General features: G+C 40.5%; 1 protein-coding gene across 5 annotated transcripts in view; it reads left to right on the plus strand.

Moving 5' to 3' along the window:
* The first annotated feature begins 1,341 nt into the window (after positions 1-1,341).
* The window catches only part of Nfib (nuclear factor I B), a 223,995-nt gene continuing 208,715 nt past the window's right edge, over positions 1,342-16,621 (plus strand). For 4 of the 5 annotated variants that reach the window (XM_076845962.2, XM_076845963.2, XM_076845965.2 and 1 more), the window contains exons 1-2: positions 1,342-2,470; positions 8,413-8,944. In XM_076845962.2, the coding sequence (XP_076702077.1) occupies positions 2,441-2,470; positions 8,413-8,944 (562 nt within the window). In that variant the 5' untranslated portion in view covers positions 1,342-2,440. The remainder of the gene's footprint in view (positions 2,471-8,412; positions 8,945-16,621) is intronic. The other variant, XM_076845966.2, reaches the window with a different exon arrangement.

A 16,621-nucleotide genomic window follows, 5' to 3' on the forward strand; every position in this document is an offset into this window, starting at 1 on the left:
GCACAGTTGAAAGCGGGGGCGGCCCCGCCTGGGGTTGGGGGCGGACTAGGCCCCTTTACAGCCCCGACCGCCCCGCAGCCCCCAGGGATAGACGCGGAGCCCCAGGCACTCACTTTTCCTTTCTCTATTGTCTGGGCAGTCTTTGATTCCACCACTTCCCCACCCACTCCAAGAGGAAAGCCGGAATTTGGGGGGCGGTGTGTGTGTGTGTGTGTGTGTGTGTGTGTGTGTAAACGGGAGCTAGGCAAGCCGCTCCCTCAAAATCCCCGGAATCAAGTTCATTCACACGGGGCCTGCAGCTCGCGGCCGGGATGGGGGCGGGGCAGCGACGCGGGAGTGAGGCAGGCGCGGGCGCCCAGTGGCTTCGGGTGGGCAGCCTCTGGAGGGCTGCAGCCGCACACGCACCGCGCGCGCGCGCGCGCGCCCGTCCCGCAGCCCCGGGCGCGCCGCAGCCCCGCCCTGCCTTCACCCTGGCGGGGAAGGACCCGCTTTCCGCCCGCGCCCCGGGCCCTGGGGGGTGGGGATTGGGAAAAAGCCAGCCGGGCTGCTGTAGGAGGAGAGAGGAGCGGGGCGCGGGGAGGAGGAGGGAGCTGGAGGCGGCAGCGGCTCGGCGGGTCCTCCCGCTCCTAGCGAGGCCACGTGCACGCGGCACCCCCAGGGAAGGCGGCAAACCGCGGCGAAGCACCACTTGGTTGTAGCTGTCCCGGGCGCGGTCGCCCGCTGGAGGGACTTCTCCCCGCTTCCTACCCGCGAACGAGGGCTTCGGACTGGGGGCCGGGGTCTGGGCGCCGTGTCCTCCCCGTCCGCGCTGATGCGCCCCAACTATTTAAACCCAAGTTCGCTCAGGCGACTGCCTTCTTGGCCTCCCCCTCCTCCTCGTTTCAGCCGCGGGCTCAGTGGACCGCGCCCGCCCCGGGTGCAAGTGTCGGCACCCCAGCTCCGGCCCCCGGGCGGCTTGGGTGTGAGGGAATTTTCCATTCGTTCCTTTCTCGGGCCCAGACCGGTTCAGTCCTTCTCCCACTAGGATGTTCCCGCGGCTTAAAGAGTCCGCAGCGAGCGCCGAAATACCTCTCCTAGGGCGGGTTTTGGGGTGTGTGTATGTGTGTGGTGGCATAGGAAGGGTGGCTGATTATATTTTTTTGGGGGAAAAAAAGTCATAGTAGCGTTGCACCGGTATGATACCTTTAACAAGTGGGGGTGTGTGTGTGTGGAGAGAGCAAGAGAAGCAGGAGGAGGAGGAGGAAGGTGGGGGGCGGGGGGTGTGGAGAGGCTGGTGCAAAAGGAATGCGCGTTTGCAGGAGGAGGAGTAAAGCGATGATTGTGTAATTAAATAATAAAACAATCCTTAAGTCTGATTTGGAGAGAGCTCGAGCGGGGTCCAGAGGGTGGAACCGGTGAATTTTTCAACTTCCAAGTTTTGCAACGAGAGAAAGCAAGAGAGGGAGGGGAAAAAAGAGCCCAAAGCAGAAAAGAGAGGAGTTTGGAGCCGAGCGGGAAAGCGGGATTTATCGTTTGGGATTTTTCTGGAGATCCTTTCGATCCCCCTGGGCTGTGGGCAGCAGCAGCAACAGCAGCAGCCGCCTCCTCGCTCGGCCGGGTCAGACGTGGGGCGAGGCGGGCGGGCCGGCCGGCGGGCGGGCACTGAGGAGCCGGCGCGGGCGGCGGCGGCTGCAGCCGGGACCGCGCTCCGCAAGACTCTTCCGCCCGGGAGATCTGCGCTCGCGCCCCCTCCCTCATCCAGGCCTCTCCCTTCTCCCCCACCCACCCCGCCCCCACCCGGCCCTCTCCCGCGCGCGCCCCGCCACCCGCGCGCACTCGCTCACGTTCCCCCTCGCGCACACACATGGTCGGCTCGCGGCAAAGTTTAGCCTGCGATCACCACTCCGCGATCCTGCCGCAGTGTTCGGGGCTGTAACCTTGAACTTTCCCAGCGCGGTGACACATTCTCCTCGCTCTCCCTGCCGCCCGCCCTCCTGCGCCCCCCTCCCCGCCTTTTTTAAAAAAGCATTTCACCATCCACCACCACCCCAATCCAACCCACACCGAACCTTCGCGCACCCCAAACCCCCAACAACAACAACAACAACAACAACAACTGCAAAACAGAAAACAAATCCCCAAACCCAGGCGAAAAGCAGCTAACACCGGCGGCGGCGGCGGCAGCGGCCTCGGCGAGCACGGCCAGCGCGCTCGGACTGCAAGAGGGTTAAAAGTGTAGATTGGATTTCACCCCGGGAAATCTAGCACGCCGAGTGAACTTGAATCTTTGGCTATTTAAGGAGGACTGGGTTTGTTGTGAAGTTGCGGTGATCCAGCGCAGAGCCCCGTCCTGATTGATCGCATCGCGGGGCTCAGATGACTGTAAAATGAATAGATGAAATTCTTGCTTCTCGAAGATTTTCTTGGGCATCTCCGGGAAAGTGCGTTTTAAGGCGAAGTCATGATGTATTCTCCCATCTGTCTCACTCAGGTACATGTCTCGATCACTTTCTCGAGCTTTCTCTGGCCCCAGACGCCTTTGTTTTGTTTTCTTTCTTTCGTCCTGCGGACAATTAACGGCTTTAGTTAACCTCCGCACATCCCAGTCCCTCCGAGAAGTGGCGGCAGGCTTTGCGGGACGGCGTGGGAGCCGGCGCAAGGCCCCTCGCCCACGGCCGCTGCGCACGCCCAGCTCCTCGCCCTGGGCACGGAGAGCGGGCGCCAGGGCCGGGCAAGGCTGTCGGGGGTGGGCAGGGCCGAGGCCAGCTTGCGCGAGCCCCTAGGCGGCCCCCCAAGTGCCGGCTGTGGCTTGGTACCCCTGCCCAGGGTGTCTGCCGCTCTTTCGGCCGCTTGCGCTCAGAGGCGGACTCGGTCTTTAGAGAAGCTTTAGGGGGGAACTGAGCTCTTAAAAAACAGCCAGTGAACTTGGGCGAGGGGACTCCAGCACGAGTCTGTGTGGGCGCCTCTGGACTCTGCTGCAGGCTGTGGGCGGGCGACGAAGCGAGTCCGAAGTTGTGGTCCGGGGACCCATTCCTTTGCTTCATTTGGGACCTAAAATCCTGGTCCATAGTGACCCACACTTGGGACTTCCAGCGACCATAGCACAAAGGCAGTCTTTACATTGGCATGGGTTTAGTGGGTTGTGGTGAATCTTAGGGACTTTTAGGACATGTTCATTTTGTGGAGACCTGTTCGTTTGACGATATTTGGGAGTAGTTCGTAAGGCATAAAGTAATGCTTGAAAAGTAAGGTCATTTTAATTTTTTTACTTTGAAAATTATCCTAAGACTTTAGGAACAATGTTATGAAATAAAACACTGGCCTTATACTTTTTTTTTTTTTTTTAAAGACAATTTATATCACTTTCAACCAGGCGGTTAAAAGAAAAAGTGAGGAGACTGAATAGGCTTACCTGGGCGCAGTTTTCATCGTTGCCTAGCGAACTAAGCAACTGATAAAGTAATTAAATAGCTTTGCCCAGAATTGTTATTTGAAGCAATATTTTAAGTCTTTAAAGGTATAGAACAATTTACTTTTAGGAGTATTTGTCATGATTGGTAACTGAGAACTATCATCTTTGACATTGGCATAAAAACTCAACAGCTAAAGAAGTGTTGGCTAGTTTTGAGTGTGTTAAAAAATTTAAAACATCTAAAATCACGATGAAGCATTTTAAAAATGGACAAATAATTAAGATTTCAATTGTATGACAATTAGAAGCCATTGTGATTCAAAAGGACTGAGGCATTCATAAATTGTGAATGAAGATGAAAACAATGATAAGGCTTATTCAGTGATTGGATACAGTCCTGTAGCTTTTTGGCTGACACATTTTTTATTGTTTATATTTTGTTTGGCATCTGAGTATGATTAACTTAGATATGGCTATTTTAAGCAAGTAAACGTGCACTTTAATTTAACAAAACTGGAAAAATGGGTTGCTGAGTTATTTGTATTTTAAAAGCTATCAATGATTATATCCAACAAATATGATGAAACTGTTTCAGGTATAATGTATTGCCCTTAGTTGTAAAAGTTACCTTTAATAGTACACATCAGCAGGAATTTTTCCCTCTTTCTGGTAAGCTACATCCATTTGTATTATTTTTCCATTGGGATGAAATATAACAAATCAAAGTAAGCTTTTCACTTAACAAAGTTCTGCATCACATTCTCACCTGAATAAATGTCTTTTTTGTATTTATATTTTCCAATATTGGCTTTAAAAAAAAAAAAAAAACTCCTAGTGATTACATTGCATTTTTAGTCTCCCCTACATATGTATAGAAAAGTGACTAGTTTTATCTCAATTTGCTAAGTTAAAAATAATATTTCAGCATACTGACATATGGAGTGTTCGGAGCATATACAGCATAATTGTTCAGCTATCACATTAGTATTCAAGGATATACACTTACCGACACTAATTCATGATGACTAATATTCTCTACTATTTTAATAATATAAATGAGTTGATGTATTAAAATTGGGGATTTAAGGCCTATACTAGAAATTTTAGCTCTAGAATTCTCATTTAACTAATCTCAGTGTGACTGTTTAGGTAATGTAAGGTATTGCAAAAGTGAGGACACATTAACAGTGTTACTTTTGTATCAGATCTGTAGCTTAATTTTGTATTGTAAAGAGCCTTATAGCTGAAGCACAACATGTTTTAGGAAGTGCAAATACAAAATAAAGTAACATTCTTAATTTGTTGAAAACTTTCAAAAAGTATCTCAGTTGTTGCAATAAAGTATCTAGGTTTTAGAAAAAAAATTACAAGGAGTGATCATTAAAGTTTTTGATATTTAGCAAAATGGTATGCAGAGTGTCAGTACATCAGTAGAAATCAGCATATATACATTAGTATAAATCAGATGTAAAAGGAAAATTATGACTTATCATATGATTTAATATTTACTTTTTCCAAATATAAACTCTCAATAGTATAACTTTTAATGGGCATAATGAAATTGAGTATTTTTTTCTTTCATTGCCATTTCAATTCTTTAGGTACTTCCCCCCCATGATTAATTATTATATAATGATGATGCTTCAAGAACACCTAGTAGTTACTTTTCCACCACTATATTGGTCTAATTTTCTACCCTTTCGTGGAAACCATTGTTTCTATGAAGAAAAATAAATATGCCTAGTCAAATTAGATTGTTTATATTTGAAATTTGTAACTTGGTCACTTATCAATTTAGACTAACTAAAGGAAGTTTTATAAGAGAAAGGATTACTGAATGACAATGTATTTTAGTAAAAATTCTGAAAGAACAAGCTTGTAAGTTACCTTAACATAGAACCTTTAGATCTTAAATCATTTACATGTGTTGATTTTTTTTAAAAATATTTTTTATAATTATTTAGTGTTATAATTATAATACTTTAGGACACATGAATACCTTAATTCCACCCCCCCCCCCCTTGAATGAGAACAGTTACTCTGTACCATGTTGATGTCACTTACAATAGCTACTCAGGATTAGAAAACGATCACACTTGGGAGATGACATTTAGACATGTTAATGCAAAAATGTATGTGACATATAGCAAATCTCCACTTACAATTTTTTTTTTTTTTTTGGTGTGGGGGGGTGTAGGTCTCCTTATCAAATAAGTGATTCACTTAAAAGGAATCCCTATAATAGTGATGCCCTAAAAGATATTAATAAGGCAATTTGGTGGCCTGAGAAAGTTTTCTACTTGTACTTATCAGTAAAGAAACATGTACATTTTAAAACAATATTGGGTGTAACTGACAGCAAACACGATGAAACGTTAAAAACAATGTTTTGTGTGCATTGGCTGAGAGTTTCCAAATTCAACCTTCAAATTTGCATTTTGGTTGTTTAAGATAACTTGTTAAGATTTTGAGATTTATTTCACAATAGATGATGTTTACGGTTAAATACTGCAACTCAAACATATTTTTGATGTCTTTATAACAAAATGAAATGTCACTGAACATAGTACTTAAGGACATAGTACTTAAGTCGTACCAAATTGCTTAATATCTGTTAAGAAAATATTGCATTTTAGGAAGCATGACAAGGGTAAAATGAAACAAAGCTCCCCCACGCACTCTTTACATTCTCAAATTTTTAGTTTATGAATGCATATATACATGTTTTTTAGTCATATCAATGAATCATAGTAAAAGTCAGATCATAGGAAGTGAGTTCCCAAAGCACGTTTAAGTCCACATTTCCTTGACCAGGCTTTCCTTTTGCATATATTTTGAAGACGGATAAACAAAGTTTTTGTAGTTACAGTGAAAGCTGAAAGCATGGCATCAGAAAGTGTATGAAGATAGGGAGGTCTTATCATGGGCTGTGGTTGCTGTGAGCAGGGCTGCCTTCCCACACAAAGAACAGATTGTGGTTTAACTCTTTCCATGGCCTAGTTTAATGTGCTCACATAGTAACTGAATTGTTCAAATCTCCACTGGAAACTGCTGATCGGTTTAATGATTTCCTCTGTGGCATTGGGTTATGCCTCATGCTGTGATGTAATCATCTGCATTCTGTATTGTTATAAAATTTTGGTTCATACTTATTCTGCTGTAGGAACATTTTACGGCAATATGTTGAAACACTTGATAACTACATTATTGATTGAATGGGACATACCCCTGTTCTTTGAAACCGCAAGCTATTAACATGTTGTAGTCTTTAGCCTTAAAGTTTTGAATTTTGGCTTAAAATACATTTATAGCTATGTGGAATTTAGGGGGGACACCTTTGTTGGAGTGTCATTAGTTTATTTTTATCATCTTACCTAATGGAATTAGCCAGTCTGCTGGTTAAATAGAATTTATTCCATATAGTTCAGGGTGACTAACATGAGTATGTAAATTCTAACTTGGGATACAATCAGTTAGAGAAAGTTGCTCTGTGGTTGGCATGACAGTGTAGTCAATGTGATCAGAAAAATGGTCACAGTGAAAGTTCTCCTTTGCTTCAGATCTTGGCTTATTGCATATATACAGTGTGCACGCAGAGGACGTTATGTTCTTTTTCTGAACAGCAATAGACCTAAGCTTATAAGATAGGTTCTACCTAAGTCAGGCAGTAGGGAAACACTGACTATATTTGAAACTTGAAATATCTGTAGGTAGAGATGATTTGTCATACCTCACTGCTCCGTCCCTTAAAAAAAGGCTTGTATGAAACAGACAGGAATTTACCTAAAGGTAAATCACTGAAATCAAAAGATGTGTGCATTTGAGGATTCACAACAACACATACGTGCACCGGAGTCCTGTCCGATAATTCATCTTTGTGGCAAATGAATTGTATGGATTCCACAAAAGCAGTAACTGACCAGCCGTGCACTCCTGGTGTCCCTTGCCACAGCATGCAGAGACACAAAGAATGTAAAGTTGGTGCCAAGTTGCCATTTTTCATTGTTCACCTCAGATTGATTTTTAAGGGGTTTAGAATAATTGCCATACTCATGTGATCAGTTAACAAATTAACTGACTCTGTGGGACTTCATATTCTATAGGAAAACTACTGAAAGAACATTCATGTAATTTTTGTTTTCAACTTTAAAAACTTCTGTTTAAAAATGCAAGAGTGTGTGTCAGTGAGAGAGCATGAGAGACCGAGAGAAGGCGTGTTGTGTGTTGGGAGCTGGTGTTGGTGTTGCGGGGAGAGAATGCACTGCTCAAAGTATGGAAACCTTCTGTTCAGGACACTGATACCACAGGCTGTGTCCTTTGCCCACTTTCCCTCACTGTATACCGGTTTCTCTAGTTACCACTCTTGGAATGGTGCTGTTTCAGTGTTGGAATGTTGGACGTTTGATAAGAAAATGGATCAAGTTTAATGGCGCATGCTCTTTGTGCCACCAGCAGCCTCTTGCTGAGAGCATGCTCCAAAAGCGGGAACTGTGTGGCATTACACTGAGCATCTATATGCTTTGTGTTTCTGTGCCACAGAGAAGAGAAATGAACTGTGGCATCGCTCCTGCCTTCTGAACAGCTCTGCTCCGATTTAAAAAAAAAAAAAAAAAATTCACTGTGTTCTTTGTAAAATGGTACTGCATAGTGTTAGTTGGTCAATCAAATGTTTAAATATTAAATTAGGTGCCAAGCACCTTGGTTGCATATGTTTTAAAGAATGTAGAATGCATGGCATTGGGGTGAGCATGAGGGGGATGGGGCCAGAGCGGAAATACGAAATAAAACCTTATTTTCTTTGTAGGAGGTAGAATCAACTTGTGAATTTTGGTGGAGAGGGGGCAGCTTGACATTCTTTATTCTCTTCTTGTCCTGCTATTTTGATCATTTTAAATAAGAAAAGAATGCTATTTTCATGCATAACTTTTTGTACTGAATTGGGAATGCATTGTGGTCTTATTTTTTGAGCATTTAAAATTAAACTGACTATGCACCTCTTTTTTCCTCCCTGTCTTCTACAGGATGAATTTCACCCATTCATCGAGGCACTTCTTCCACATGTCCGTGCAATCGCCTATACTTGGTTCAACCTGCAGGCTCGAAAACGCAAGTACTTTAAAAAGCATGAGAAGCGAATGTCAAAGGATGAAGAAAGAGCAGTCAAAGATGAGCTTCTCAGTGAAAAGCCTGAAATCAAACAGAAGTGGGCATCCAGGCTCCTGGCCAAACTACGCAAAGATATCCGCCAGGAGTACCGAGAGGACTTTGTGCTCACCGTGACTGGCAAGAAGCACCCGTGCTGTGTCTTATCCAATCCTGACCAGAAGGGTAAGATTAGGAGAATCGACTGCCTGCGACAGGCAGACAAAGTCTGGCGTCTGGATCTAGTCATGGTGATCCTGTTCAAAGGCATCCCTTTGGAAAGTACCGATGGAGAGCGGCTCATGAAATCCCCACATTGCACAAACCCAGCACTTTGTGTCCAGCCACATCATATCACAGTATCAGTTAAGGAGCTTGATTTGTTTTTGGCATACTACGTGCAGGAGCAAGGTAGGAGCAGATCATTCTTTCTTCTAGCATGGCAAACACTTTCCACAAACCTCGCTTACGGAATATCTGGCTTGGGTTAGATGGTCCTCAAGGTCCCTAGATGTCCTCCGCCCTCTTTGGGTACAGTGGTATGCCCACTTCCATTCACATGTCCACTGCCATGTGTGAGTCAAGTAAATAGACACGGAGCTTTCATACCTGGATAGGCTTGGGTGTTTAAAGACAGACCAAAAGACATGCGTTTTTTACACATGAGTAACACAGAGTAGTCTATAACATATAGTTTATTACACTTTACTTTCTATGCTAGGCTAGATTTCTTGTACCTAGTCATCTTTTCCTAATTTGGAAATGTAACTTTATTTATGAATAGTGAAACCGCTATTTAATAATCTTTGTATTAGCCTCATAACTAACGAGGTTAGTGAACTTTGTTCAGAAATCTAGTGCTATTGGTACCAACAATAGAATTAACATTTTCTATTGTAAAATGCTTAAGATAGCCACTATCAAAGCATAATCTTACATAGACCTAGATTTATTTGATTTTAATATTCCATCAACACCTACTTTTGATTATGCAATATTCGCTATAGATGTAATAGAATATTATTGTTTGTGTAGAAGTGTATAATATTTTTCCAGAGTGACTTGGGAACACTTTATATTGTTAGTTTAATTGAATGTAAATTCATAAAACTTACAAAGGAGAGAAGTTATAGCCTTCCTTAAGGAACATTATAGGACAAAAACAGAAAGTGGACTGGTTACACTGGTTTAAAATAAATCTCAAAAAGAATGTAGAAACCGCATATCTTACCTATGTTTTTAAAAACCCGATAAAGAGTTATAAATGTTGCCTCTATAATTCCAGATAGGTGATATTGCTTTAGAGTATTTTTACTTTTTTAAAGACATTTTCCTTAAGTAGGTGAGAATTTCTTTTCTTCAAGTCAGTGTGTCAAGATATAGATGTCTTTGCATTAATAACAGTCCATAGTAAAATGTCATTTAAAAAAGCAGCATACCAAAAGTGTCCTGAAGTTTGATCTGCCACAGATGGTGGGTCATTTCCGAACTTGGCCTGGTGGGAGAGAAAATGGCCTGCAGATTGCCAGGTGGCAGACAGTTATATGATGGTGTTATATAAATGTGGGATTTAATAAATTGCTGTGTCCTTTATTATCATCCTAAAAAGTAAAATATAAAATTACTCTTTTGACTCAGAAATCTAGGTATTTACTAAATGCTTTTTGTCCTGATATTTCCTTCATATAGTTTTAGAAATATGTTGAAATGTCATTTAAAATTTTTTAGTCTGATTTTAAATAATGGTATTGGATATCACTCATTTGGAAATATTGTATTTTCTTTAAAATTAAAGTATTGCATTTACTATTTCCATGCATTTAAGAACTAAAGTCTGAATAATGATGGTTTGGGGAAAATATATTTTCATCTTGTGTGTCCTAAAATAAAAGCTCATTAACACATGACACTTAATTTGATTGACAGCTGTCTAGGAGGTGACATTTTTAAGGTGGGCTGTATATATGTGTTGGATTGACTATAAATGTGTTGTTACTATGTTGTGAAAATTATGGCTGGAAGTAAAGTTTTAAAAAGTGGGTCATGTAACTTTTTAATACATAGAGAGAAGATTTCCAACCACCTCACTGCTGCTCACATTTTAACTAGCTTGAAGGCTAGTCCTTGAGGTGTGCATGCATGCATATTTACTCCTGGGGCAAGCAGCCAACTCTCTTAGTTTTGATGAACTGACAATAAAGAACGTATCCTTTGGATTTGTGAAGATAGATTGAAAAAAGAAAAAAATGCATAAATGCTTTCTGCATTGTACCATTGCTCATGATAATTATAAAGTTTTAAACAACTCTTGGAGACCATATTTTCAGATAAAATGTCGATTTTGTTGTTGTTTCAGCATTCTCTCTTGTAAGAACCTTTTATCATTTTACCCTGTGTATCTAATAATGTGTATCCTCTGCTACCTGACCCTGCATGATTTCCTCTTAACATCTGGTGAATCTTTCTTGGAAAAAGTCACATCAGGGTGCTTTTGTGTTTTCTCTTTTTCCAAATTTATATCTTTTTCTTTGTCAAGTGTAGGTTAATTATGTCATTTTGCAGTGCAATTGATTAAAAAAGGCAGGTTTTAAAAGTAAGTGTGTAGTCGGTCAGAGAGCCACGTATATCATGACTTTTTATTTCTCCTCTAAGTACATGAAAACCTACCTAAGTCTGTTTTATAAATTAGGTGAAGAAGTATAAGAAGAAAAACATGAAAGAAAAATCAGAGAGGAAAAATGCAATGTTTGCAGCAGAAAGAGCAGCAAAATTACCTTACCCCCTTTTCTCTCTCTCCACTTCTAAACGACTAGGAGAAAAACATGAGAAAGAACAGGGAGAATGCCAAAGATGGTTGCCACTGCCACCAGGATTGGCATCAGACCCTCTTTGTTTAGCTCAGGATGCCTGTGATTTGTTAGTTGGCATCCGCATTGCAGTGTGGAGTGATGTTACAATATATTGACAATTTCCAGATCTAGAAATGTCAATAGTCCTCTTGGTTATTTATACAAGATCACATTCTGCATCTCTTCTGGAAGATGAAATAAAGACCAATATAATAAAGTTCCATTGTTGACCAACTTCCCATGCTTTTCTTTCTTCCTCTTTCTCTTTTGGTTCAACCCACACTTTTTTTTTTTTTTTCCTTCTTCATGCCCAGCAGCCTCATCTTTTCTGAAATATGGAAAGAGTTACTAGAGCTTTGACACAAACTATAATGCTACATCTGCATCTGATATGGTTTTGGGGAAAATTTATAAATTTTGAAATCATTTCTGATATATAGTTTAATAGGCTTTTACATCACAGGGCAGTATTTTCTTTAAAGCTCAATGTCTTTGTTATTCAGCTTCTTCTATGCATATAGTCTGGTTGACCCGCAATTCAGTCCATTTTACTATTCTTTACATTAGTAAAGGGTCATGTTTAATATAGCTGTTTGTAAAATTACATGCTCCCCCATTTTACCTAAAATGTACATATCACCTGGGAATAACTGTGTTTAAATCCATAAAATCATTTGATGTTATTGATTCAGAGGGCTGCGCTTCGGCTGTTTCGTTGCTACAAGAACCGCCATTTTGTTTGTGAAGTGCCAGGCGAGAGGGAAAAAAAAGGCAGACACTGTGTTTGATGCCAATAATGGTTGCCAGTGGCACCGAGGTTGGCATCAGACCCTCTTTGTCTAGTTGCTGAATGCCTTTGATTCGTTGGTTGGCATCCGCATTGCAGTGGGCACACTGGAAAGTTTTTGACAATCCCTGAATGAAAGCTGCTTGCTTGTTTGCTGCAGCAAACCTTAGCTAATATAAAACCCTTCCTTTTTTTTTTTTTAAGGTTTTTTTTTTTTCTTTCTAAGATTGTGACATATTAAAGGAAAAATAGCTCTAAAGTATCGTCCATTTTCCCAAAGATATTAAAGATGTCCAGTGATTCTTGGGCAGGTGGTACCTATTTCCCCATATTGTCTTTGTTATTGCATTCATGAAAGCAAAGCAAAACAAAACAAAACAAAACCCAGGCAATCCTTGCACAACATACCTTCTTGGGACATAGTGTCCTGTAAGATGTGGGGTACACTATGGCAAGTGTATGGTTGATACGCTGAACTTAGTGGGGTATGATGCATCCATTCTGACTGACTGTTGCTTTTCAATCACATCACTTCTTATTTCTTATGCAATTTCTAATTCCCTCAATTTCCACACTTTCAAGTTTTATAGAAACATGTTGAGAAGACCTTACTTTTCTTTCTGTTTGGTAATGTAAAATAGTGTGAATGTGGAAAAAAAAGGAAAGAAAGAAAGAAAGAAAGAAAGAAAGAAAGAAAGAAAGAAAGAAAGAAAGAAAGAAAACCTTAATGGGGTAACCTACATGTTAAGGTCTGGTATAAATCAGTCATTCCTGAATTTCTCAATTATGCATCAAATGTTACCAAATTCTCAGTGCACAATTCTGCATACCTGGACAAACAACCAAAAGGCTAAAATAATTTTGGTTGAAGTTTCCTAGATAGTTAACATTAATATTGCTTTCCAGTTAACCACCATTATCTCGTTAATTAATAAGAAGGATTAGCAGTTCTACCCAAAGGGCTGCACAGAAGGAAGTCTGGCCTATGGGAGGCCTTGAGTCGCCAGACTGTGTCCTGTCTGAAGAGAAGGGGGGGGGGTGTTGTTGGGGGCGACTGGGCTTTCTCTTAGGCAGGGAAGGGTTTTTGAAGACAGAGAGAGGTCACAACATACCAAGAGGTTTAAAGATCTCAAGAGATAGTAACTGTTGTCATGAATTTAACAGATTAGAGTTTAAACCAAGTCAGCTAAGTGATTTTTGGACTGTACTTTGCACTCTTATTAAACATGTTTTGGAGAGCTGCACAGAGTTCAGCAACCTCATTGCTATCATGAACAAGTAGTTTCCTTTAGCCTTGTTGAACTTTTAAAATTGGGATCCATCTTTGGCAACTTTTGTTTTATTGTTAAATATTAAATAATTGAGATATACATCGAAGTTGTGAAAAATGTGACTTGTTTACACGCGAAATTGTAATCATTGTTTTTGAAATAGAACCCTTCCTGGTTGTCACATGTCATTAGTGAGGAAGCAAATGCTAAGAATTATTTTCCTCCTTTAGTAACTGGGTTTCAGAATCCTTTTTTGGTAACAATTATTTCTTTATGAAAAGCTTAAGTAGATAATTGTTTGCAAGTTGACAGCACATTTTAACATTTTAATAAATTTCACTTCATTTGCAGGTATTTCCCATTAAGGGGAAAAATAAGCTTTCATAACTTGTTAAAATGAGGCTGCTCTGCAGGACAATTTGGTGTGCTTGCACTGTGAAATGCTCAGAGAGCATGAAGTTTGTGTGTAGGAGAAATACTTGGTATGCGTGTTTGGTTTAGGGGAACCCTGTTAAGTTTTCCCATCTAGCACCCTGTCCTTGAGTGAACTCATGAACTCCAGTGCACATTTGTTTGCATTCTTGCTTATACACAATTCAGAAGATAAAGAAGGGCTCTTATTGGCATGTCTTGCTCCTTGGCTTAATGAGACCTTTGTGGAACATATATTGTGAGATAAGATTCTTAGCAATTTTCTCACTGATAAGAAGAAAACAGAATCCAAGGGGCCAGAAGTTCACTGTTTCTGCCATGATGACCCTGACACAAGATAGCTTTGCCAGTCAGCTCAAGAGTTAAATGCTGAGGCCCTGGTTGCCAGCTGGGAAAGCTTGGCATCTGTGTTCTGATATGGCAAACTAAGCTCTTGCATTGCTGCTAATATGATCTCATTTTTCAAAGGGAAGTGGAGGGGTGGGGGAGGGAGAGAGTGAGCAAGTTCATTTGTTACAATAATTATGATTTTTAAATGTTTAAAAAACCAGTTAGTGTACTATTTTGTAGAGGCATCAAAGGTTGATAAGATATCCTATTTGATAGCATTAGGCATCTTTCTTCATCTTATGCCCTCCCCTTATATACACAACATTACATTTTGAAATAAAAACTATTTATCTAGATTTTGTGTGTTTGGATTTGCAAATGTACTATGCTATGTCTCTTGGTGGTAAAATAACTCCAAATAACTCCATATACGTGAGAACCAAAATCATATTCATCGTTCAAGAATAATGGTAATTTTGGGGAACTGAGCATTGCAACAGCTGGAGATGATGGTTGAGGTTTCCCAAGGGGTGACTACCTGTTAGACACAGTTAAAGTGTGTGTACCATGAGACTTAGGGTTGGACAGGAGCTCTTTATAGAGGCCAACTATTGCCACTGGTTTAGTTCTTAAGTTTCTGTTTTCTAGAGTGGTATATAATAAACACATCCAAACAGAAGTAATATAGATTTGTAAAAGATTTACTAGGATTTTTAAAAACTTGTTTAGTTGTTTTTCCCTAAATTTGGAACTTAGGAGGAAGTTGCCAAACGGAAATTAAAGTTCTAATCTCCATTAACTTTTTCCTTTTGAACTTGGCACTCTAATATGAAACAACCACCCAAGATATTCAATTTAGTGAGGTCTTTCTCTTCATAAGCATTCATCTTGTTAGGTTAAACTGAAAAGTCTGCCAGTAGGCTTGGAAAAAAAAAAAAAAATCCTGATTTGTTTTCGGACACTCCTGTTGCCATCTTTGCTGACCTGTTAGAATTTCAGCACCTGAAGAGCGAGAGACCCAAAGGGAGCCTGAGTCAGAATTCTCTGAAATTCTTAAGAACTGAGATAAATTGGTTTTCTTTTCTGTCATCAGAGAGACTTACATGATAACTGACTTTATAATCAAAGGAATAATTCTTGTTTTGTTTGTAGCTGAAGGTTTATAGAGAGTGGAAATAGCATATGAAATATTCATTACAATAGCTCATTATTGAATATCTGAAAATTATGGGCCAAAGCAACAGGGATTCCTTACTCTGAAACTAGGTTTTGGGTAAATACTTCTCTTTAGTTCATGAAAGAGTAGCATTTCTGGTTTGAAGCTGATGAGAGTAAAACGTGTGGCACTTGAGTTTTTCAGTGTATATAGTACATTGGAGCAAATGATTAGCCAGCATAATGTTCAAAGCAAGTTTTCCACCCCCCTCCATCCTTGTGGAGGAGGAATAATTTTAGAAATCTCAAGGACCAGTGGTTATGGGATCGGAAACTGGAGTCATTACAGCAGCATACCTCAGAGCCAAGCGTAGCAAGAGGGGACGCTTCCTCTTGATCATGCTCACTTTTCTGTGGCAGTGAAGTTCGCTGTCTCAGATGAAAGTACATTCTTAGGTCCCTGAACCCTGATTATGAGATGTGGTTAATCTAACTAAATTCAATTGTTGGGATTTGGGATAGAGAATAAATTATCGAGTTGCAGAGAACTTGCAAAAACTCAAGATTGTGTACTAAGAAGTGAGTCTGTGGGATTAGTGTGTATTGACCAAACGGTGCAAGACGTGAGAGTGATGGAACTTGAATAATTATGCTTTTTGGTTGCTCCATTACTCAGAAAATTGGAAGGAATGGCTACCAGTTAACCAATGAGATAGGAAGACGTTTAGGCTGAATTGAAGGCTATGCATATGTTTAAGAAAAATCCTCAAAATTTAAATGAAGCAATATTTTAAGAAGAGAAAGCAAACAGTTCATGTGCATAAATATACTGTTTATAATAAAACACACAGACATACATTTTCTGTTTATGATGATAGTTTAAACAGGACTGCATTGATGAATCACAGTCAAATTAAAGAACTCTGAATAAAGACTATATAATTGAAAATATGGGGTGATGGATGAAGTAATTTTACTAGCTGAAAGTTGCCTGGAGGTTGTATATTTTCAGAATCCCATTTTAGGGCAGTTCAGAGCCTGTAGTAAGTTATTGATGAAGCACAAATTAGTTGAAATAAAATTTGTTTAAACAAGTACAAAATAAAGTAAGAATTACCTTTGAGGAAAAAAAGTCTTTAATGCTAAATAGTTGTTTTAAAATTCTAGTTAGCTTTAACTATTTCTCAAGGTGGGAAATAGAATAAATATTACTTATTGACTTCTAAAATACATATATATCCCATAAAACTACATAAAAGCATTT

The sequence above is a fragment of the Callospermophilus lateralis genome, chromosome 2, assembly GCF_048772815.1.
Source record: "Callospermophilus lateralis isolate mCalLat2 chromosome 2, mCalLat2.hap1, whole genome shotgun sequence".
NCBI lineage: Eukaryota > Metazoa > Chordata > Mammalia > Rodentia > Sciuridae > Callospermophilus > Callospermophilus lateralis.